Genomic DNA, 23,597 nt, shown 5'->3' with positions numbered 1-23,597 from the left:
TACCCCCACCTCCACCAACGGGCTGCTGCCTAACGCAGTGCTGGGCTCTGGGTGCCCCTGGCAGGCTCCTCAGCTTCCAGATGCCATCGCTCCTGGGGCCATGCAGAGCCCACCCTTCATATGCTTAAACCAGCGCCCGGTCTGAGTCCCAATCCCGTCATCACTCACCAGCTGTGTGACGATGGGCAAGTGACACCGAGTGTCAGCTACCTGGTGGACCCAGGTCCCACGGGCTGTGGAGTCAGGCTGTATCACCTTTTACCTGGAAAAGATGGGAGCTCCCATGCACCCCAACAGTGGGAGGCTCGGGGCTCTGTCACATTCTCCTGGTTCCCTTTTGATTGACTTCCTGCTGGAGTCTTGGCTGGCCCAGGCTTCAGGCCCCTCTTTCCTAGTGGTAGTGACCTCTCGGCTTCCCCACGGCACCTGTTCAGCCCTGCTTCCCACGGAACAAGGGACTGTTGAGGTGATCTTACATCCTTGAAAGCCTTGAAGGCAACTGCAGGATGGTGGTTCACCCCAAGCTGGCTAATTGCGGGCAGTGTTCCCCACCCACTCTCCAGCAAACACCACCACCCCGCCTCCTGCCCCACCCCTGGCTGGCTGCCTAGCTCTCTCAGGCACCCTTTCTGAATCCCCGTGATGGGGAGGGAGCACCTTTGAGGAGAGGTGCCCAGGGTTCCTCTCCTGTTTCCAGGAGGGAGATGCCCCTAGCTCAAGGTGATGTACGGGCTGAGTTGCCTAGTGAAGCAGGGGCAGAACCCTCCAGCCCTCTTGAGACTGGGGATGGATAGGAATTGTACTGGTGAGGAGGAGGTGGGTTCTGTGGCCGGGAGGAGACCCCAACCTCTTGGGCTCATTGCACCTCTGCCAGCAGGCACGTGGTGAATGGAGCTCCCTCCAGGCTGGGGTGTGGTGGTCAGGGTCAGCCCCAGCAGAGGCCGGGGAGGGGTTCAGTCTTTGGCCCACTGTGAATGTCGAGGGGCCGGGAAGGCAAACTGCAAACTGAAGGCTGTTGCCGGGCTCTCCCATTTGTTTGCGTTTCCCAGCATTTTATTATGGAAAATTTCAAACATATGGAAAAGTTGAAAGAATAGGACAATGAACACCCCTATACCCACCACTCAGACTCTACCATTAACATGTGAGTTTATTTGTCCCATCACTTATTTTTGTTTTTCTTCGGCTAATTTCTTGCTGTCAGAAAGTCTGTTCAACTTTTGAAAAATTTGCTTGCTACAAAAACTGTTGGAAGTGAAAATGCAGTTCGGACAAGACTCCTCAATGGGACAGGACAAAACCCTTCCCCGCAGTTGGCATCTCCTTTAACCCCTGCCAGCGTTGGTCTGGGGCTTGGCAGATTGTGGCTTGTGGGCTGTGGGTAGTCTCTGGGCCTTTCCTGGTGGCCCCTGAGCTACTAACAGTATATCATTCAAGACTCTATTCTTAGAATGGGCTTCTTAGTTACATGCCATGGCCCTCACTGAAATCTTACCAGAAACAAGTCTATTTTCTGGCTCATTCTGGTTGGTTCTGGGTGTGTGTGTGTGTGTGTGTGTACCAGGTGTTGCTGTCCTCCAGCAGCCTGGGTCCAGCTCAAGCCCTGGTTGGAGGATGCCTCCTTCCAGACCTCTGCTGGGCTGTCCTGAGACCACCCTTCTTAGCTCGCTTTATCAGTGGCCCCAGCCGTGGCAGCTGCACGTCACGTCGACAGACCTTCCGAGCCTCCTGCACTTGGTTCCATAGACATTCTTGCCTTCTCTTTTTTTAAATTTATTTTATTTATTTATTTTTGGCTGCGTTGGGTCTTTGCTGCTGCGCACGGGCTTTCTCTAGTTGCGGTGAGCGGGGGCTACTCTTCGTTGCGGTGCGCGGGCTTCTCATTGCGGTGGCTTCTCTTGTTGTGGAGCATGGGCTCTAGGTGCGCGGGCCTCAGTAGTTGTGGCACGCGGGCTCAGTAGCTGTGGCTCGCGGGCTCTAGAGCGCAGGCTCAGTAGTTGTGGCACACGGGCTTAGTTGCTCCACGGCATGTGGGATCCTCCCGGACCAGGGCTCGAACCCATGTCCCCTGCCTTGGCAGGTGGATTCTTAACCAGTGTGCCACCAGGGAAGCCCCTTGCCTTCTCTTTTGCTGAGGAGCTGGAGCTACAGTCCCCTGACCCTTCTAGGAGCAGGCACATGTCCTCATTTCCAAGCTTAACCTTTCCACCTGCGTCCCTGCCCCGTTTCTTCGGGAGCATGAAGGCGTGGTGCCCCCAACTTTGACCCCTGTTTCTCCAGCATCTTCCCTCTCTGTCTTCACTGGCTGCCCTCATCTTCCCTATTTCCATCAACTTCTCAGTCTCAAAGGCTTGAGACGCAGACCACACTGTTCCTTCTGGATCCTTCATCTCCTGTGGCCACTCAGTTATCTTTGAAAACCAATAGCCCAGCACAGGCGCCTGTTCTCCGGACAAGCAGTGGGGTTGTTAGGTCTTCATTAAGCTGCAAAAGTGTCTCTTCCTGTTTTCCCGCTTTCATGTCAACTGCCATCACCCTTGCCTCTGCGTTTGCCCCTCACAATGGGAACGTCAGAGACCATTTGATCATGTGTTTGGCTATTCAAACATCTCTAATGGCAACATCTGTGTCCTTATTAAGTTCCCCGCATGGAGTGAGGCATTTTACCTGTGGTATCTGTAAACCTCTCCCAGAGAAGCGAATTCAGTACAGTGAGGAGAGACTCACGAATCTCCATTTTATTTATTTTTTTTGAATTTTTACCAAAGTATAGTTGATTTACAATGTTGTGTTAACTTCTGCTGTATAGCCAATTGACTCAGTTATACATGTATGTGTATTCCTTTTCATATTCTTTTCCGTTATGGTTTATCATAGGATATTGAATATAGTTCCCTGTGCTCTATAGTAGGACCTTGCTGTTTATCCATTCTATACATACCAGTTTGCATTTGCTAATCCCAAACTTCTAATCCTTCCTTCCCTCCCTCCCCCGGCAACCACAAGTCTGTTCTCTATGTCTGTGAGTCTGTTTCTGTTTCGTAGGTAGGTTCATTTGTGTCATATTTTAGATTCCACGTGTAAGTGATATCATATGGTATTTGTCTTTTCTCTTTCTTACTTCGCTTAGTAGGATAATCTCTAGGTCCATCCATGTTTCTGCAAATGGCATGATTTTGCTCTTTTTTATAGCTGAGTTGTATTTCATTGTGTGTGTGTATATATATATATATATATATATATATACACAACACATCTTCTTTATCCGTTCATCTGTTGATGGACATTTAGGTTGCTTCCATATCTTGGCTATTGTGAATAGTGCCATAATGAACATAGGGGTGCATGTATCTTTTCGAATTATAGTTTCGTCTGGGTATATGCTCAGGAGTGGGATCACTGGATCATATGGCAACTCTATTTTTAGGTTTTTGAGGAACCTCGTACTGTTTTCCACAGTGGCTGAACCACTTTGCATTCCCACCAACAGTGTAGGAGGGTTCCCTTTCTAAGAGAACATTTTAAATAACACATCCCAGAGTTCCTGTCACCAATAACTCACATTGTGGCGTTGATTCACTGCCTTAGAATGCATTCGACTCATGCTTATTTTATCTTTATACTTCGATTGTAAACTCCCAGAAGGAAGGGGTCAGAATTTTACATTTCTCTTTTGAGAAATATAAGAGACTACTAGAGGGCTATGTATCCAGAAGGCACTCAGTAAATATTTTTAGATGAATGGAAAGATGAGTGAGCCAATGAGATTTTTAGGGAAATTTTTGTTGCCCATTTGTTAAATCTTTGAGGGGAGTTTTCCACTGAGATAAGATTATAGAGATGATGATTATAAATAAATGTATTCACTTTTTGGGAGTAATAATTGCTACCCAGTTTAAATAATTCTTTTCTCTTTCAGGGGACTTCCAAGATGGCAAGAGAGTGAGCCTCTCCGTGTATCTTGGGGAATTTTTCGATATCCACGTGTTTGTCAATGGTACTGTGCTGCAGGGGGACCAGAGGTAAGTCGGAGCCCAGAAAGTTCAAATTAGAAGGGACCCTGATAATTCCCCTGTACTCCCCCATCGTCTTTCAGATGAAGCAACAGGGCCCAGAGAGAGGAAGTAGATGTGCCCAGAGGAAGTGAGCAGGGTGGGCGAGAGTGGGATGTCCCAACGCTTGGACTAGGCCCGCAGCCTCTGCTCCTCGGTCTGAACCCTGCAGCATGGTCGGGTTGAAGGGTGGAGGGACATCCAGAAAATGGACGAGAAGGCCACTTCCTGAGTTCCTCCTGTCCGTCCAGGGTCTCCATGCCCTATGCCTCCAAAGGGCTGTACCTAGAAACTGAGGCTGGGTACTACAAGCTGTCCAGCGAGGCCTACGGCTTTGTGGCCAGGATTGATGGCAGCGGCAACTTTCAAGTCCTGCTGTCAGACAGACACTTCAACAAGACCTGTGGGCTGTGCGGCAACTTTAACATCTTTGCCGAAGATGACTTCCGGACTCAAGAAGGTAGGCTTTTCTGGCACACCGTTTCCCGAACGCATGGCTGTGCTGTCTTGCTCACCAGTCTTCACTATGACTCTTCCCCTGGCGTTCCAGCCTCCCTGAGTCCTCAGCTCAATTTATCCCGCCAACCTTATCTCTTAGTGTTCTACTTCGCTGCCTAGACCCCCTGGCAAATCAGATCTTGGGGCTCCTCAGACCTGACGTTGTTCAACCTTGAATTACCCACGTGGCAGATGGTTGATAAATGCTGGATGGTTTGAACAGATCCTCCTGAGCCACTGTGATGGAACTTTGAGGATGAAATCCATAAAGGGTGGTCCTGGGACTTCCCTGGTGGTCCAGTGGTTAGGACTCCGTGTTTCCACTGCTGGGGGCCTGGGTTCGATCCCTGGTTGGGGAACTAAGATCCTGCAAGCCACGCAGTGTGGCCAAAAACAAAGGGTGGTCCTCTACACTGTCCAAAAAGGCTAGTTTATGTGGGTGTGCGTGCATGTGTGTGTTCACAAGCAATAGGAAGTAATATGGACAATGCGAAAACCACTGCTAATCTTTATTCTTCTTCTGATAATTTCAATTACATAAACATTTAGGGATGTTCTTTTGCAAAAGCTGAACATTTGTGTATAAGTTCTCCTTCTTTTTTACGGTTAAGGGGTAAGTGTGTAGAGAAACAGTTGATTATTCCTTTCATTGGACTGGAAAATAGTAAGATGATTTGTTTCTGTCTTCTCCAGCCCTGATTTCTTAAACTTTTTATTGTTCAATATGTACATTTGAGTCTATCAACTTTCCTTAAATACTGCCTTAGCTGTATCACACCAACTTTGATAGGTAAATATTTTCATTTTCATTGAGTTCTATGAATTTTCTACTGCCATTTTGAGTTTTTTCTCAACCTATTAAATGTGCTTAAAATTTTTAACTGTTTAGAATTTTAAAAGCCATCTTTTGCAACTAAATTGATTTCTGATTTAAATTAGAAATCTGGGGAGATTTATTTGTGGCCTAGTACATGATCTTTTGTAATTGTTCTACGTATGCTCCAACAGAATGTTTTCTTATTTATTTATTTATTTAATCTCAGTGGAATCTACGGTACAAGGTGTTTATTAGAGATCAATATCGAAAGGAAGGGGAGGAAGGAGAGCTGAGCAGAGGGAGAGCTCTAGAGCAAGGACTGCCCCTCAGAATGTTCCATACCAGGCTAAGAAGTCTGGGCCCCATTCGCTCACTGCGTATCGACTGCCTCTAGAAGGGTATGACATCAGGAGGTAGTTCTCTGTAGCTGAGACAGACCCTGAAGAGCAAACCAAGTCTTCCGTGAAAGGGATCTGGGTAGCGCATCTCTGTTTCTACCTCAGGTGGGTTGCAAGATTTTGGGCCAAATGTGTGAAGCAGGGCCTCATCCAGCGAAGATTACTGGTAATTGAAGTAGCCAACTATTAGTTCTTTGCCACCAGCATCAGCATGATAAAGCCATTTCTCTGTCATTACAAATATAAAACAATTTTCGGTGGTAAAAAGATAATGAATTATGGTCCTATCACATTGGTCATATGGGTGTAAACACCTGGGCTGGACAACAATGTCATAGATACATTCGCCTTTGGAATTAAGTGTTGGATATATTTTACATCTGAAGAAAAAGAAGAAAATAAATTGAAATATAAGACAAGAAAAAAATTATCTCAGAATGCAAATTGCTTCTTTATTTTAAAGTCTATTTTATCTGATATGAGGATTGCTACTCCAGCTTTCTTTTGATTTCCATTTGCATGGAATATCTTTTTCCATGCCCTCACTTTCAGTCTGTATGTGTCCCTAGGTCTGAAGTGGGTCTCTTGTAGGCAGCATATATATGGGCCTTGTTTTTGTATCCATTCAGTGAGCCTGTGTCTTTTGGTTGGAGCATTTAATCCATTCACGTTTAAGGTAATTATCAATATGTATGTTCCTATTACCATTATCTTAATTGTTTTGGGTTTGTTTTTGTAGGTCCTTTTCTTCTCTTATGTTTCCCACTTAGAGAAGTTCCTTTAGCATTTGTTGTAGAGCCGGTTTGGTGGTGCTGAATTCTCTTAGCTTTTGCTTGTCTGTAAAGCTTTTGATTTCTCTGTCGAATCTGAATGAAATCCTTGCCGGCTAGAGTAATCTTGGTTGTAGGTTCTTCCCTTTCATCACTTGAAATATATCTTGCCACTTCCTTCTGGCTTGCAGAGTTTCTGCTGAGAAATGAGCTGTTAACGTTATGGGAGTTCCCTTGTATGTTATTTGTTGTTTTTCCCTTGCTGCTTCTAATAATTTTTCTTTGTCTTTAATTTTTGTCAATTTGATTACTATGTGTCTTAGTGTGTTTCTCCTTGGGTTTATCCTGCCTGGGACTCTGTGCTTCCTGGACTTGGGTGGCTATTTCCTTTTCCATGTTAGGGAAGTTTTTGACTATAATCTCTCCAAATATTTCTCAGGTCCTTTCTCTCTCTCTTCTCCTTCTGGGACCCCTGTAATGTGAATGTTGGTGTGTTTAATGTTGTCCCAGAGGTCTCTTAGGCTGTTTTCATGTCTTTTCATTCTTTTTTCTTTATTCTGTTCCACAGCAGTGAATGCCACCATTCTGTCTTCCAGGTCACTTATCCATTCTTCTGCCTCAGTTATTCTGCTATTGATTCCTTCTAGTGTATTTTTCATTTCAGTTATGATATTGTTCATCTCTGTTTGTTCTTTAATTCTTCTAGGTGTTTGTTCTTTAGTTCTTCTAGATCTTTGTTAAACATTTCTTGCATCTTCTCAATCTTTGCCTCCATTCTTTTTCCGAGGTCCTGGATCATCTTCACTATCACCATTCTGAATTCTTTTTCTGGAAGGTCTCCTATATCCACTTCATTCAATTGTTTTTCTGGGGTTTTATCTTGTTCCTTCATCTGGTACATAGCCCTGTGCCTTTTCATTTTGTCTATCTTTCTGTGAATGTGGTTTTCATTCCACAGGCTGCAGGATTGTGGTTCTTCTTGCTTCTGCTGTCTGCCTTCTGGTGGATGAGGCTATCTAAGAGGCTTGTCAGAATGTTTCCTGATTGGTGCCAGATTCTGTATCTTTTTGTTGAACTACCTTTGTTAATTGTGTTATTCAAGTCTACTATTTTTTTTTACTACCTTTTGTCTGCTTCATCTACCCATTACTATATGAATAATGCCCTCACTGTCCCCCCACCTTGTTTGAATAACTACTAAATTTGGCATTATTATCATACTTTTACATAATTGGTGCTTCTTTGGCTATGCCTTCATGTTTAACAGGTTCTTTGCTCATAATTTCTCCTTTTATGTTACTTTTTTTTGTCGGTTCAATTTCTATTTTTTTAAAAAACATCCCTTAGTAGTTCCTCACTCAGCATCTGGTAGTGATAACTGAAACAAACACTCCTTCATTCTTATATGATATGTTAGCTAGGTATAGAATTCTAGGACATTGGTTATTTCTCACAGTGCTTTGAGGATGCTGTTCCATTGTTGCTGTCGAGAAGTATGTTGTCAGTCTAATTGTCATTTCTTCACAGATAATGTGTCTTTTAGCTTGTGTATAAGTCATCTCATTGCTTTTGGTATTCTGAAATTTCACTCTGCTATTTCTATGTGTGGGTTTTATTTTTATTATCTTGCTTGAGACTTTTTGTGACTCATGAATCTGATGATTCCTACCTTTCATCAGATATAGGAAAATTTCAGTCATTTTCTCTCTTCTGTTAGACATATGTTGGATATTTTTATTCCACCCTATTTTCCCTCTTTACCATACTTCCACTTTTCTATCTCTTTATCCCTCTTTGTTGCTTGAGTGGTATGGTCATGCTGGCTGGTGAGAACCGATCGTGTGCATCTTTTCCAGCTCCATTTTCAGTAATGTCATGTTGGTAGCTTGAAACTGGCCATGGTGGGAGTATTTACACCATGGAAACAAGCAAATCAGGGCTTTGCTTTCCCCCCAGAGAGCTGGCTTATCAGCACATCACTATTTAGATCTATCTTCTAGTTCACTAATTCTCTCTCAACACTAATTGACAGATGATGTCTAATCCATCAATTGACTTTTCTTTTCTATTTCATTGACTATATTTGTAATTTTAGAAGGTAAATCTGGCACTTTTTCAACTCTATTATTTTTCTTATTGTCTTGTTCTTTTATCAGGTTTTGATTTCTTCTTTATAACAGCAATTTAAAATATATTTCTTTTATAACCTCTGTACAAAAACTTTATTATCTGAAGTTTTTAGAGCTTGAATCATGTTATCTTTATGTCTGCTGGGTCTTGCTTGAAGTAGATTGTTGTCTATGTTGCAAAATTTTGGATTGTAAGCTCATCTGTAGAAGGGTTTTATGCTAATTTTTTAATATGGAGTTACTGAATCTCACAAGAAGTATAAATTGGAATCTCAATGCTAAATGAGGGCTTTCCTATCACTGTAAATTCTCAGAGGAGACTTTTCCCCTCCTATTCAGAGTCCAGACCAAGGAAATAAACTTCCTTATTATTTTCCTACTTCTCAGAGTGAATTTTTTTCTTGTTAGCTTTCTCACGGAGGGGGTAGTCCTTCAAGACTCCCAGGTTCACAAAGGGGTCTAAGCCCATCTCCCTACATCATGCAGACCCAAGACTCATTTCCATCAATCTCCAAGGAGCTGTTAAAACCCAAGCACGTTAGTTGGCAATATTGCCACCCCCACTGTAATACCCTGTAGTCAGAACATTAAGTCATATTTGCCAGTTCTATTCTTAAACTTTCTTTCCTTGTTTTTAAACTTTCTTCCCTTCCCTTCCTCCTTTCCTTCTTCTCCTTCTTTTTTGTCCCTTGTCATTCCCTCTACTTTTTAAAATGGGATTAAACACAGATTCAACAGGATATTTGTCCTTTGCAGTGGCAGAGTTTTCAGATTTTTCTAATGTGCTGTATTGCCAGAAATGGAAGTCCCAGCCCTAAGATGTCTTTTTCTCCAGGCTTTAAGATCTAAAAAACTAAAAATGGTTTGGGATTAACAGATACATGCTACTGTATAGAAAATAAACAACAAGGACCTACAGTATAGCACAGGTTATATTCAATATTTTGTAATAACCTATAATGGAAAAGAATCTGAAAAAGAATATAGATGCATATGTATAACTGAATCACTTTGCTGTACACCTGAAACACTGCAAATCAACTATACTTCAATTAAAAAATACTAACTAAAAATGGGACCTATGTTACTAGGGAGAAGGTGGTGCATGTTGGCAAAAAGTCAGGGCTCTGGTGATATTTTGGAAATCACTCTCAGAGGACTGCAGGTTTTTTTTTTTTTTGGTTGGCAAAGACTCGACAGTTAACCCTGCTTCCTGACATCATGGGAGCCTGCCCAGCTGGTTTTAACTCTGGCTCTCAGAGATTTTTCTATAAGCGAGATGATTTGTAATTCCATCTATCAGACATCCTTATGTCTCATTTCAGATTTAGCCCATAGGGTTTCACTTCCTAAAAGGTCAGGAAGGAATCTAGAGGTCCTCTAGTCTAACCCATCATTTTACATATGAGGAATCAGGCTCAGGAGATTATGGGATCAGCCCAAGAACACACAGGGCAATCGAAGGAGAACTGAGACCAGACCAGGGGTCTTGATTCTCTCTTGGGCTTTCCCCACATAGCACAAAGCCTCTTCTCCTCCTCTTCCTTGAGATGGTATATTAGAAGGTGGGCAAGCTTGTGTGGCGTGGTGACTAAGAACCCAGAGAATGCCTATCATAATGGCTGGCACATAGTAGAAACTTCACAGATTTAAGTGCCCTTCCCTTTGGCTTCTCCATGTATTAGTTTCCTGCAGCTGCCAACAAATTACTGCAAGCTTGATGGCTTAAGACAACAGAAATTTATTCTCTCACAATTCTAGAAGGCCAGAAGTCCAAAACCAAGGTGATGACAGGACTACACTTCCTCCAGGGGCTCTGGGGAGGATCTGTGCCTTGCCTCTTCCAGCCACTGCCAGCCATCCTTGACCTGTGGCTGCATCGTTTCAGTCTCTGCCTCGGTCTGCACATTGCCTGCTCTGTGTGTGTCTCTGTCTGATCTCCCTCTGCCCCTCTTTTTTTTTTAAGATTTTTTTTTTTTGATGTGGACCATTTTTAAAGTCTTTATTGAATTTGTTACAATATTGCTTCTGTTTTATGTTTTTGTCTGCTTGCTTTTTTGGGGCACGAGGCATGTGGGATCTTAGCTCCCTGACCAGGGATCGAACCCGCACCCCCCTGCATTGGAAGGCAAAGTCTTAACCTCTGGACCACCAGGGAAGTCCTTACCCCTCTCTTCTAAGGACATATGTGATTGCGTTTAAGGCTCACTCAGTGAACCCGGGATAAGCTCTTCCTCTCACAATCCTTTATTCAATCACATCTTTTGCCGTAAAATATTCACAGGTTCTGCGAACTAGGAAGTGGACATATCTTTGGGGGCCATTTTTTTCTGCTCACCACACCCAGAGGCCAACTCACTATACTTCCAAGGTCCTGCTTTTCTTTTTGCGGGGATAGTTTATTTTCTATTTCCAAGTGCATGATCTGACCTTGGAGCGTGCTTCACTCTTCCAGATCTGGCTATGCAGAGGGACTCCTTGCCTTCCTGCTCCACTAAGCCCCTTTGCAATGAAGGTGCAGCAGTTCTATTTGGCACTGACTTGGCACCAGGCCATGCAGGCCCGAAGGCCCTCACAGTCTCTTGTGGGTAGCTGATAGGAGCGTGTTTGCTCTGAGTACCAAGGCACAGATGCTCTGCGAGCACCAGGGGTGCAGTGATGGGGATGCTTAGGTTCATGCCACATCCTTACCTTCATTCTGCAAAAATATTTTGAGTATCCACCATCCAGCAGATAAGCGTTTTATCTGTGCCCTGTGCCCTGTGCCCTGAATTAAGGAGCTCACAGTTGAATGGGGGGTGAATATAAGCAAAAAGGATACTAACACAAAGGATGATGAGAGCTTTGATAGAGGGATGGCCAGGGTGCTGAGGGAGCAGAGAGAAGGGGCACCCAGCCAGACTGGGGAGGGAGACAGGGAGTCGAGGTAATTCAGAAGGGCTTCCTGGAGGAAGTGGTTCCGGGGCTGCATCTCAAAGAATACATTGAGAGAGTCAGGGTAATAAGGGGGTGGAGAACATTCTGCACAGGAGGAGGAAAGGGAGCAAAGTCCTGAGAAGCGAGAGTGGGTGGACTGTTCCTCCTCGCCTTTCCTGGCGTCTTCCTCACTGTGCCCATCCGTCCAGCCGACCCCCCGCCAGACACTGGCTGAACCCGGGTGCCCGTGCCCTGTGGTGTTAATGCTGGGGTACTCCTGCCACAGACGCCTACGTTCGAATCTAAAGAAAGTTGACTCAGGTGACAACAGACCTAGAGCTCTCACTCAGAAGTCCCGGGTCTCACGACCGTGGCTTCACCCTCCTGAAACTTTCTCCACAGGGACCTTGACCTCGGACCCCTACGACTTTGCCAACTCCTGGGCCCTGAGCGGTGGGGAACAGCGGTGCCAGCGGGCGTCCCCTCCCAGCAGCTTGTGCAATGTCTCCTCCGAGCTGCAGAAGGTGGGTCCACCCAGGCTTGATGTGGGCTGGGTGGTGCGGGGTTTCTGGAGTCAAGAGGCAGAACGATACGCAGTCCCAGGTCCTCCATCCAGGGGAGGAATGGGTCCCTCTGGGTGCTCCATGTCCCACGGGCCCCTTTCTTTCTGAAAACCAGCTGGGGCTAGAGTCGCGTGGACGCTAATCCTAATACTCTCCTGGGCCTGGAGCTCTAAAGATGGGCCTGGTCGAATGAGTTGGTACCACGAGTGACTATACTTTTCTGTTTTATGATCCAACGCCCTCTCAGCCCCAAGTATCACCATCATCACCTGCCACCTGTCTGAAATTCTGTGGTAGAAAACCATTCCTTTTTAAGGGCCCAATAAGTGGTTGTTATAAAGCACAAGTATGGGGCAAGGCCCCAAGGTCTCACCAGCACATCAGCAGGAAGGGGGTTACCTCCTGGTGGGGGAGGGAAGAAGGCTGGGGGGAGGGAGGAAGGTGGGGGGAGAGGAGGGGCAAGTCCTGATGTCCCCAGCTTGGACGTTGTAATAGTTTCCTGAGGCTGGAGTAGCAAATTATCTCAAACCCAGCGGTTTACAGCAACAGGAATGCATTCTCACGGGTCTGGAGGCCAGAAGTCTGAATTTGGTTTCAAGGTGTCTGCAGGGTGGGCTCCCTCCAGAGGCTCTAGGGGAGAGTCCCCCCTGCTTCTTCCAGCTCCGGGGGCTGTGGGGTTCCTTGGCCTGTGGCTGCCGCCGCCACTCGCTGCCTCTGTGGCCTCATGCCTCCTGTCTGTGTGCGTCTGTCCGGAGACAGAGCAGGTGGGGGCTCCTCCCACCCCTCGCCACACGGCCCTACTTCTCCCTGTACTTAGCAGCTCTTTCCGCTTCAGGGTTACCCTTTATGATCCCGCTTGGAGAGGAGGGGGTCTGGCCGGGAGGGAGTGGGCAGGACTGCACGCCGTCTCCTCCTTTTGCGGGTGGAGATGGCCTTTGTGCTTCTGTGTGGGGAGTTGGGAGAATGACGCTTTAGGTGGGGAAAGACCTCCCTCTGCGGACGACCTCCCTCTCCGCCTTTGGGGTCAGGCTGCCTGGGCTGAGGGAGGAGAGAGCGGCACGGCCCCAGATGCGGCTGGGCCTCTCGTCAGCACGTGGATGCCCTGTCCAGGATGCGCTCAGAGACTCACCGTCTGGGGAACGGGTTCCTTGGAGGTGAGGTGAGGCAGGTTCCCTGGCAGCGGAGGTTTGTGGGCAGCGAGTGACCAGGGAGGCTCTCAGGGAGTGAGAGAGGCGGGGCTGGGCAGGGGGAGAAGCTGAATACCACGTAGTTACAACCGAGGCCTCAGCTGGTCCTTCAAGGGGCTCTGAAAGCTGCGCTGGCCCCATGGGGCAGGGGGACCCACACCGACCAGTCGGTCATTGGATGCAGGCTGCCTCTGGGCAAGGAGACGGGGCGGCTCCCTTGGGCTGACGGCAGTGCCTGCAGGGTGACTCGGCTGTGAGTCCCCCCAGCCAACACCCTCAGCTTCCGGTGGGTGAGTCCCAACCCCCGGTCTACATGGGGGACGTATACGGCACCCGACATCCCCCGCAGGGCCAGCTACTTGACAGTATCGCCTCCCTACCTTCCACCCCCCTGAGCAAACACGCTGCTCCAACCCACAGCCGTGCAGGGGGAGGGTGGCCCCTGCTTATGCCCAAGACTGTCGCCATGACGGGACTTGACAGGCCACCTAAGCCCCTCGCCTGGCCCTGTGCGGTTCCGCAGGGCGAGGAGGAAACCAGAGCTGGCGCTGGCGCTGGGGGTTAAGGAGCTGCCCTGAGCCACCAGCTAGCATCGCGGAGTCAGGATTCACACGCTGCCCGCCCGCCCCCATCCCCCCTCTGCTGTTCTGTGTGTTTTCCTTCAGGAGCTGGGCTCCCTGAATCCTGAGGTTCCTTTCAGCTCTAAAATTCTTTGTGTGTTTCTGTGGATTGGACTAAACAGACGGTTGATAATAAGTCTCACTAAATATTCAATGGATGGATGGATGCAAATTAGGTGGTGTAATTTATCTAGGGATTGGGACACCCCCACGATCATAACCCCGAATCCTTCATTTGTAAGACCAAATCTGCGTGTAAGTAGAGAAACTCCAGCCCTCTCCTACTCCAGTAGCTAAATAAACCACACGGCCACCTGCACACGCACACACCTACCTTAGCGTGAGAGAGCTTCACTATTAGTTGCCCAGTCTTTCTATTTTCATGGAACAATTTGATCTTCTGAACCAAGGAGTACGTCAGCACCAGGAAAATGCTCTGGGTTGTGCTCGATCCAGCTGCCTGGACCGTAAACACAATTTCCAGTTTATCAACAAGTACATTCCTGCCGCCTCTTTTTCTTGGGTTTCCAGTGTTTCAGTGGTGCTAGGTTTCCCAGCTGGTCCGGAAACATCTCTGTCACCTGGAGCATAGCCCAGTACTGGCAACTGACAGAGGCAGACCAAGTTCTAAACCTGGGGGGAGGGTGTTGTCCTGGGGAAGGGGGGTAGCTTCCTCTTCTTTCCAGGAAAACTTTGAAGTAGCAGCCGCTTGTCCTTGTAGCTCCTTAAGTGTTTCCATCCCTGGGCCACTTACCGGCTTTGTAACTCTGGGCAAGACACTTGCCTTCTCCAAGCCTCAGTTTCCACATATGTAAAATAGGCACAGGACCAGTGCCTGCTGCACGAGGCCATCGTAAGGATAAGGGAACGCGTGTGGAGTGCTTCGCCCAGCGGGCTCAATTGTAGGAGCTGCTATTGTTAATATTATTACTTTTGTGTCTGTTTGCCCCTGGAGTGGCCACACTTCGAGAGTGGGAGTGGGAGAGGCAGGCCAAACACACACAGTACTTTTTTTTTTTTTTTTTTTAACCATCAGGTTAATTAAGCTTTTATTTATTTATTTATTTATTATTTTTTTAAAGATTTATTTTTATTGATTGATTGCTATGTTGGGTCTTCGTTTCTGTGCGTGGGCTTTCTCTAGTTGCGGCAAGCGGGGGCCACTCTTCATCGCGGTGCGCGGGCCTCTCACCATCGCGGCCTCTCTTGTTGCAGAGCACAGGCTCCAGACGCGCAGGCTCAGTAGTTGTGGCTCCCGGGTCTAGTTGCTCCGCGGCATGTGGGATCTTCCCAGACCAGGGCGCGAACCCGTGTCCCCTGCATTAGCAGGCAGACTCTCAACCACTGCGCCACCAGGGAAGCCCCACACACAGTACTTTAAGTGTAAGCTCAAAACTCATTCTTTCTCTCCTCCCCTCCTCCCAGCTATAACCCCATTCTTTTGGAGGCGGGGGATCGATCTGAGCGCAGCTTGGGGTTAGAAGGAGAGCAAGTTGCCTACACACATGGAGACAGAGGGGTGGGGAAGTGCAGGAGTCAACTTTTCTTCTGGGGCTTCTTATAACCCAGGGGCATTCCGGATTGAGGGCACTCCAGGAGCCGTGTGCAGCAGGGAGGGGAGGAGGAGGGATTTTATCCTCTCTTTCTTCTATTTCCAAACGTACACTTCCATAGATGGCTGTGGTTCGCTGTCTCCCGCCCCTTTCAGTGTTCTCTGAACACTGGCAGGCAGGGGTAGGATTGCGGGGTTGGTGGAGGGGAGGGGGATGGGAGGTTAGTTGGTGAGCTGGCGGGGGAGGGGGGGGCGGGGCAGGTAGGTACCTCTGATACCGAGGGCATGGGCTTGTCTCACTTTATTTTGCAAACACAGGCAGCGCAGAGTAAGTGCAAGACAAGTGTTCCCACCCTCGGGGTACAAAGGAACACTCTCATTTACCCCTAAGAAGTGGGAGGTGAAGACAGGATTTTCAAACGGGGAACCTGATACAGAGGCGGAGTAGAGGAGGGAGCTGGGCACTTTGTCTCCCGGAGACAGAGGGGGAGGGCCTGGGGGGTGGGGCGTTGGGGAGGTGCGGGGAGAGAATCCAGAGAGGCCTCATTTGTCTCCCGGGTGCCTTTGGGGGCTCCAGCTGCACACTTGCTACTCACTTTGTCTCCTGGGTGCCTCAAAGTTCTTACTAACCAGTGTCCTGGGAGCAGCTTAGGAAATTGGTTACCAAGTTTTCAGTGCTGGGCTGAGGCCCCCAGACACTCAGACCTCCCAAGGCACAAGCTCCTTCTAGGTCTGAACTCCTGTTTCAGGTTGTTTACCTGAGAAGAGGGGCCGGGCTTTGTCTCAGCCAATCAGGCTGTGTTTGCCCACGAACGGGGCGCCCCCCTCGGCTGGGAAGCACAGAGACTTCTCCTGGGAGGTTATTGATGCGGTCTCTGGAACCATCCACAGCCTGCTTAGTCCCACTGGGTCCCTGGGTTCAGAAGTCAGGGCTGGTAAATGGGCATCATTTACAAGGGTTTGCCATTGTGGCTCCAAGAGCCGTATTCAGTGGCAAAGTGTTCCATAGGGGAGACGGCACTGGCTGAAAAGCTTTCCTTGAGCCGCCAGAATCTATTCGCCCACTTCTCTGGAACTTTCTGTCTTTCTAAGGGGGCAGCAAGGAGTCAGCTCATTCTGAGAGCCAGGTCATATTACTTATACCCGGGGGATGAATGTTTCCTTGTTATGCCAACAAAACCCGGAGCCTCTCTGCTGGGACGAATAATGGCTTGTTTGATGGCACACAGATTTGCGGGTTTTTTTTTTCCAGCTTTTCAGAGGGCAGGACTGCTGGAGTCTGGGGCTCAGGGTGCAGACCTAGTAACAAAAAGCGCCCAGCTATAGATGCTCAAATAATTGGCGTTAATTTGCAGGTAACTCTACTACACAATGAATGTTTGAGAAAGATCCTTAGGTCACTTTTTATAAATGTATTTATTTATTTATTTATTTATTTATGGCTGTGTTGGGTCTTCGTTTCTGTGCGAGGGCCTTCTCTAGTTGTGGCAAGCGGGGGCCACTCTTCATCGCGGTGCGCGGGCCTCTCACTGTCGCGGCCTCTCTTGTTGCGGAGCACAAGCTCCAGACGCGCAGGCTCAGTAGCTGTGGCTCACGGGCCCAGCTGCTCCGCGGCATGTGGGATCTCCCCAGACCAGGGCTCGAACCCGTGTCCCCTGCACCGGCAGGCAGATTCTCAACCCCTGCGCCACCAGGGAAGCCCCCTTAGGTCACCTTTAAAAAAAAATTTAAATTCTGTCAGTCTGAGGAATGTCAGCAAGGGCTGACCCTCACACAGGGATCTCGTTTGTGTCCTGTAGCCCTGTCTGCAACGTGAAGCCCACGGCTCCAGGAGGCTGGATGTGAGCTGCAGCTGGTCCATGCAATGCTCCTTCTAATCAGAAAAAAGGTCCCCCTTTCTCAAGACACTTTACCATCACCTGCTGGGAAATTGCCATAGCAAACATTATAAACGTACCTAGAACGTAGGACACACGTATGCTGTCTATCATGGGGACGGTAGCCTTGGGTGTGTTGCCCCTGCACTGTGTGACTTGCAGAACTATACTGGATGGCCATGAACTTGGCCTCGCTTCCACTGGGAGGTGTAGTCGCTGCAGCCGTGCGCCTCCTCAGGGTCACCTCCTCCAGAGTGGAGGGCCGTCTCCTGCTTCTGCTGCCGACATCTGAACATGAGGCCGCTTCTGTTACCGAACTCAGGTCTGACTGCTCGCCGCTTGAAAGTCAGTACTCAAGAGGCAAGTGCTGGTAGAAAGAGAAACGTTGCTCTAATCCGAAAGCCGGCAATCTGGGGAGAAGGCGGACCCGTGTCCCAGAATCGACACCAAAGGTTTTGCTTGGCCGTGAAAGTTTTTAAAGGGAAAAAGGGCAAGTAATTGCAGTGGATCATTGAGATAGAGGGTCAGATTCATCGCCATCCACTGCGTGCAGGCTTGTCGACTCCCTGTGATCTTTCTTGGAGATGTTATATTGTTCACACAGTTTGTGAGATTACTGAAGGGGAAGCTGGGGAAAAGATCTGGTCCCCTGTTAATCACTTATTCTTCATGTCTATTTCTTTGATCTAAGGAAAGAACAAACAGATTAAGCAAAGAATTGTGTGATCAAAAGATTTGAAAGGTGTGTTTGGGTTGGAGGTTAGTTAAAATGTAGCTTTGCTAACGGGACAGTACAAAAGGGACCTCCTGCAGGGACCTCTTCCTGCAAAAAGCTGCTTATACTTTCCTGCGCCTGGCCCACTGAGTCCTCTCCATATCCCTACTCAGAATTGGTTCTCAAGACGACTAGTCTTTCTTTTCATCAATGTTAGGAATCTCAGGCTCATAATAACTCAGAGTGAGATGAGATTCCAGAAGCTATCTAGTCCAGTCCCCTGCCCATGTATATTCAGGTAGGCAGGTGGTACTGTAACCTGGACTTTAACACTCAAGTCTCTGAGACATCCTTGCTGGGCTCTTTCCAGCTGTTGTACAGAGCTCAACCCTATGCAGCCCTTCTTGGCTCCCTGAGGAGAAGTCACCCCTTTCTTTTACCCCCAGTTGAAGATGAAGACCTCCCTCGGTGCCCTTGAATACTGGAGAAGCCAGACCTTGCAGTCTGGTTTTTCTAGGTCCTCTTCAGGACTTGGCTTCCAATGGTGCTCCCATCAGTCACCTAACAGTCCCAGGTTGGCTGTTTTCCACTGGCTCTGAATTTGATGTTTATGGGGAACACAATCCTTATTCCTTTTGTTCTGTTGCTGTTCATGTCTGCACATTTTCTCCCCCTCTCCTCCTCCTCTGAAAGCCTGCTGTTCACCTGTAATTCCTCTTCCCGCCAGGAAGTCACCTGTCCCTGCTGGAGCTAACATTTGTAAATACTCATGTTTACTTTGAATGACGGTAACATGTCCCCTCCACGGCACAGAGAGGCACACGAAATACCCATTCTGTTGGGGACAACGCAATTCACTCTTCACATCCTCGTGAAATATTGCCCACGCCTTTTATTTGCAGAATTCGTACCCAGCTCTTTCTCCTGTTTCTGCCCACAGTTGCCCTGGAAGGAGGCTCACAGGCCTGGAGGGAGGTGATTTGGTGGGAGAGGGGCTAAGTGCCCTGACAGAGCTGGGGGCTTACTGACCGCATCCACTCCTGGCATTCCTGCTTCCTCTCCTGGCCTCCTGCTTTCACTTAATTGGCCTGGAATAGACTTTTCTTGGAGACTGGGAAGAATTTTGGTACGTTCGTTTGCTTGGTAGAATAGTTGTGATTCATAGAGAGACCAATTGCGTGAGAGTCTGGTCCAGGGAAGGTCAGTAAATCTCAAGAAGAGATCCTTGTAACCCAGGACCCCCAGAGGAGTTAGTTGTCAGGTAACCTGAGCTGGTTCTGCAGATGGTGTCCACCCACTGTGTCCTAATGATGCTTACATCTGAGTTGGGGTTTGAACACAAGTACACACACACACATACACATACACCCATACACATATACACATACACATACACAGGCATACACATACACACACATACACACGCATACACATACACATATACACACATACACATATGCACACACATAGGCACACACACACATGCACACACACACACATCCCCCTTTTTCAGAGTGAGAACTGCTCTCTTAAGTCATCCGTAGGCTAAAGAATGAGGATTTATTTTGGGTACTTTGCCGAAATCCAAGCGTCCGGGGCGCGGGCCCTGGTTTGGCTTGCTTTGCTGTGTCCTCACGTAGCTGCGTCCCTGCTCTGCAGCTCAGTGTCCCCTCTGAAGACAAGTAGAGCTCTGCCCGACACTGATGGAATAAGCACCCTTTTCCTTTCCAGCAAATTCCCTCACCCACCTGAGTGCAGGGCGGCAGAAGGGGCAGTGAGCCCCTGGGCTTGTGGTGGGACAGTGACCTTGGCCACTCTGCCTTTGGGGGTCTAGCCTCACGGCAGAGATCGGGGGCTGCCACAGGGTTTCAACATTTCCCTCAGATTAAGCAGATGCAAATGCATCCCTAACCCAGCAGCCTCAAAATCCTTCCATGAAACATTTCCTCAGTGGCTTTCTTTCCCTTCTTCTTCTCCCCGGCGAGGCCAGGAATCTGAAGGTGCCCATCAGCACATATTTATTGAGATGTTTTGTATCTTAACTCTGTGCAAGTCAGATTTGCAATCTCACTCAGAGACAAGACACATAGGAGATATTGACACAAACAACACATGACAGAGAACAACACAAATGCCATTTTGGGTTAGTAAAGGGTGAAGTGGTGCAGCAGCTCTTATCACACAGCTGGTTATCCTTCCTGACCGGGAGCAGGATGGGCGGGGCTGTTCCACCCCCAGAGCTTGGACAAACCCCAAAGTGGGAACCGGGGGCTGGAACTCGGCCCTTGTCCTCCCAGCCAGCTGGTCCTGCCCCGATCCCTGCTCAGATGCTGCCCAGGAGAACAGGGTGGAGGGGGAGAAGGGTCCTTTGGAGGACTCTGTGGCCATCTCCCTTGGCACTGGGGACTTCAGTGACATATCCAGTTACCCTACTTCTCAAGAGGGCTGAACACCAGGTATCTCAGAGAGAGGTATGTTCAGCTCCACAAAACCCTCCAGTTAGTGGAAATCGTGGGGTCTTTTCGAGCCAGATCTTGGAGTGTGGGTGGGAATCCCAGGCCAGGCAGAAGTTATAATTAGAATCAGCCACCCTCCCCCATCCATCCTTGCAGGCTGACCAATGAGAAACTGTGCCCTGCCACAGGGGTGAATTCCTGAACCCACTGCTTTGGACCAGTTCAGGCCCAGGCGCCTCTGGACCTCCTCCAGGGGCAGCCGTGGGACACCCACCCCAGGGCCTGGCTGAACAATCTTGCACTTTATATATGAGCCTCCCCTTTCTTTGTTCCCTTCAGACCTAGGAATGCCCCCCTCCCTTCTCCTTCGTCAGCTGTTTGGGAGCCAACACAATAGCTAAGCTCCAGATCTCTTGCTGCCCTTTCCTCTCCTCGAGCCCCCATTCCCCTCCCATCTGCCCCTGGGGAGATGTGCTGCTTTTCTCTCCCTCTCCCTCGGATCGGCTTGGCATCTCCAGGGAGGAGGCCTGGTCTTCTCTAATGAACTGAAAATGTGATTAAGTTGGGCTCCAATTGGGTCTGCACAGCCCCCCAGGCAGGGTGAGGTCATGGCCTGATGGAGCTGGGCTGGCGCTCTCTCGCCAGCCCCTGGCACCACAGACGAGAGGTGCAGGAAGAGAGAAGTAGCTGATGCTGGGCATCAGAGCCAGGGAGATGCTGGAAGTGAATTAGCTGATCCTCTTTGTTCTCCCTGCCAGAATGGTTTAGCAGGGAGCTGAGGAGAAGCCATTTTCGAGCTGTTCAGCTAGTATTGACAATAGGCCAATGATAATAGTTACAGGCACTCGATTGCCCTCCCTCTGTAATGTCATTTAGTTTTATTTTGCAGCAAAGTCTAAGGCAGGCATTGCTATCTGTGTTAGTTAGGACTAGATTCTCCTGTGCCAGGGCACCTAAAGTAGAAACAGCTTACACAGTATAGAAGTGTATTTCTCTCTCATTGTCAAGGAGTTCAGGGTGGGATGTCCAGTACGGATGCCATGGGGTTGGGATGAAGGGTCCTTCTGTCTTATTTCTCTGTTGTCCTCAGCCTCATGGCCCAAAATGGCAGCTTATGCATCAGGCATCATGACGACATTCCAGCAGTAGGAAGAGAAGCATAGAAAGAAGCACCCCCTCCTTTGGAGGCTGCTTCCAGGGAGTTGCACATGACCCTCCTGCTTATGTCCCGGGGGGGGGGGGGGGGGGGGGCGGGGCGCAAAGCTTAGTCTTATGGCCACTCCCAGATGTAAGGGAGGCTGAGAAATGGGATCTTTATTCCCAGGGGCTATGTGCCCAGGGGAAGATTGACAACCGAGGGTTTTCTGACTAAGAGAGAAAGGAGGAATAGATCTTGGGCAACTTTCAATCTCTTCCATAATCTCACTCTTTTTTTTTTTTTTTTTTTTTTTAATTTGGGGGTTTTGTAATGAGAGTTCAGATAACAAAATCAAAAGCATGGCATAATCCATGGGAAAATAATGATGTTGAATGTTTGAAAGACTCTATTAAGAGAAAGAAAAGATACAGCAGAGCCTAGGCAAAAATATTTGCAAGATACCCATTTGATAAAGGGGTAGTATCCAAAATATTCACGAGGAGGTGGCATCATGGGCGACCGGGGCACCGAGGTCACGGGTGGGGCAGAGCTGGGGATGTCGATTGCTGAATATGCAGGTGGTGACTGCTGGGGATCTCAAGAGGCTTGCTGGAGCCAGTCTTCTCTTTGGTACCATCTTCCAGCAATAGGCCCGTGGCCTTGTGAAGAGCTCAGTCAGCTCCTGGGGTGATAATGGCCTGGGTAGGTGGCTGGGTCCGGGCTGTGCTGCCTGAGTGGTCACCTGGCTTCTGGATCTTTTCCTCGCTGAACCTCTCATGGATGGCCGTCTCCTCTCTGCCAAAGATGTCTGTAACGCTGCTCAGACGACTGTTCGGAGCTGCTCTCAGTTTCCAGACCTGGTTCTTACACCTCATCGCTCTGCTTGTCAAGGATGGAGAGGTCTCGCTGCTGCAGCCAGCAGGGATCTGGGAGCCTAATGAGCACGGGTTTTTGCACTTTGCTGCCAGAATCTTCTCCTCCGTGATGGGGACATAGGTTGCTCATCTGGAGCGGGGGCTGGAGGCAGGGGCCTGGAAGCTCACTTTTCAACAATAAAAAGGCTCTGTATGCATGGCAGGCTATTCTTTTTAATGTATGCACTTTGTGCTATAACAGCCCTCTCAAGGCTGCTTTAGCCTTGTCTCTGACAATTGATATATTTTCACTGTTATTCATTTCAAAGTATTTCACACTTCCCTAAAGACTATCTCTTTGATACATGAATGAATCAGATCTGTTGTTTAGTGTTTTGAGATTTCCTTGCTGTCTTTCTGTTACTGATTACTAATTTATTTCCACTGTGGGTAGAGAACACACTTTGTATGATTTCAGTTCTTGTAGATATTTGAGTTTATTTTATGGCCCAGGCTATAGTGTACCTTGTTATAAGTTTTGTCAGCACCTGAAAAGAACCTGTCTTCTGCTCCTGTTCATGGAGTGTTCTATGAATTTTGATTGGAGCCTGGTGCATAATCTCACTCTTTTAAGGGTGAGGAAATAAAGGTGCAGAGAGGGGAGATAATTTTCCTGAAGTCACACGTTTTGTAAGTGATGGGGTTGGTGCTTCTAAAAACCTGCACTCTATCCACTGGACTACACTGTCTTCTAATCTGATTGGTAGGAAACAAGGTGGGGAGGGTGGGGGCATCGGGAACATGGAAAACCAGGTAAATTGTGGTTGGGTGGAGGTGATCTCAGGTGGCCTTGGCCTGCAGTGGCTTGAGGCAGGGTTTCAGTTCCTGGCCTGAGACTGAAGTCAGGCCGTGGCAGTGAGAGCGCCGAAACCTAGACACTAGACCACCAGGGACCAGTGGCCAGTGGCAAGACCCTAGCCTGTCAGCTGTGTAGAAATGAACTTCCACATAGAGATGGAAAGTAGTGAAACAAGTAAACTGTTTATTAGGAGGAA

The 23,597-nt window shown here is 48.3% G+C and overlaps 1 protein-coding gene across 4 annotated transcripts in view; it reads left to right on the top strand.

The window, feature by feature from the left end:
• The window catches only part of VWF (von Willebrand factor), a 156,082-nt gene that overhangs the window by 26,509 nt on the left and 105,976 nt on the right, over positions 1-23,597 (top strand). For all 4 annotated transcript variants that reach the window (XM_036865019.1, XM_036865018.1, XM_036865020.1 and 1 more), the window contains 3 exons: positions 3,920-4,022; positions 4,304-4,512; positions 11,983-12,104. In XM_036865019.1, coding sequence (XP_036720914.1) covers positions 3,920-4,022; positions 4,304-4,512; positions 11,983-12,104 — 434 coding nt within the window. The remainder of the gene's footprint in view (positions 1-3,919; positions 4,023-4,303; positions 4,513-11,982; positions 12,105-23,597) is intronic.

The sequence above is a fragment of the Balaenoptera musculus genome, chromosome 10, assembly GCF_009873245.2.
Source record: "Balaenoptera musculus isolate JJ_BM4_2016_0621 chromosome 10, mBalMus1.pri.v3, whole genome shotgun sequence".
Classification (NCBI taxonomy): Eukaryota; Metazoa; Chordata; class Mammalia; order Artiodactyla; family Balaenopteridae; genus Balaenoptera; species Balaenoptera musculus.
Note: the sequence above shows the minus strand (reverse complement) of the source record. Positions and strands in the feature narration are given on the sequence as shown.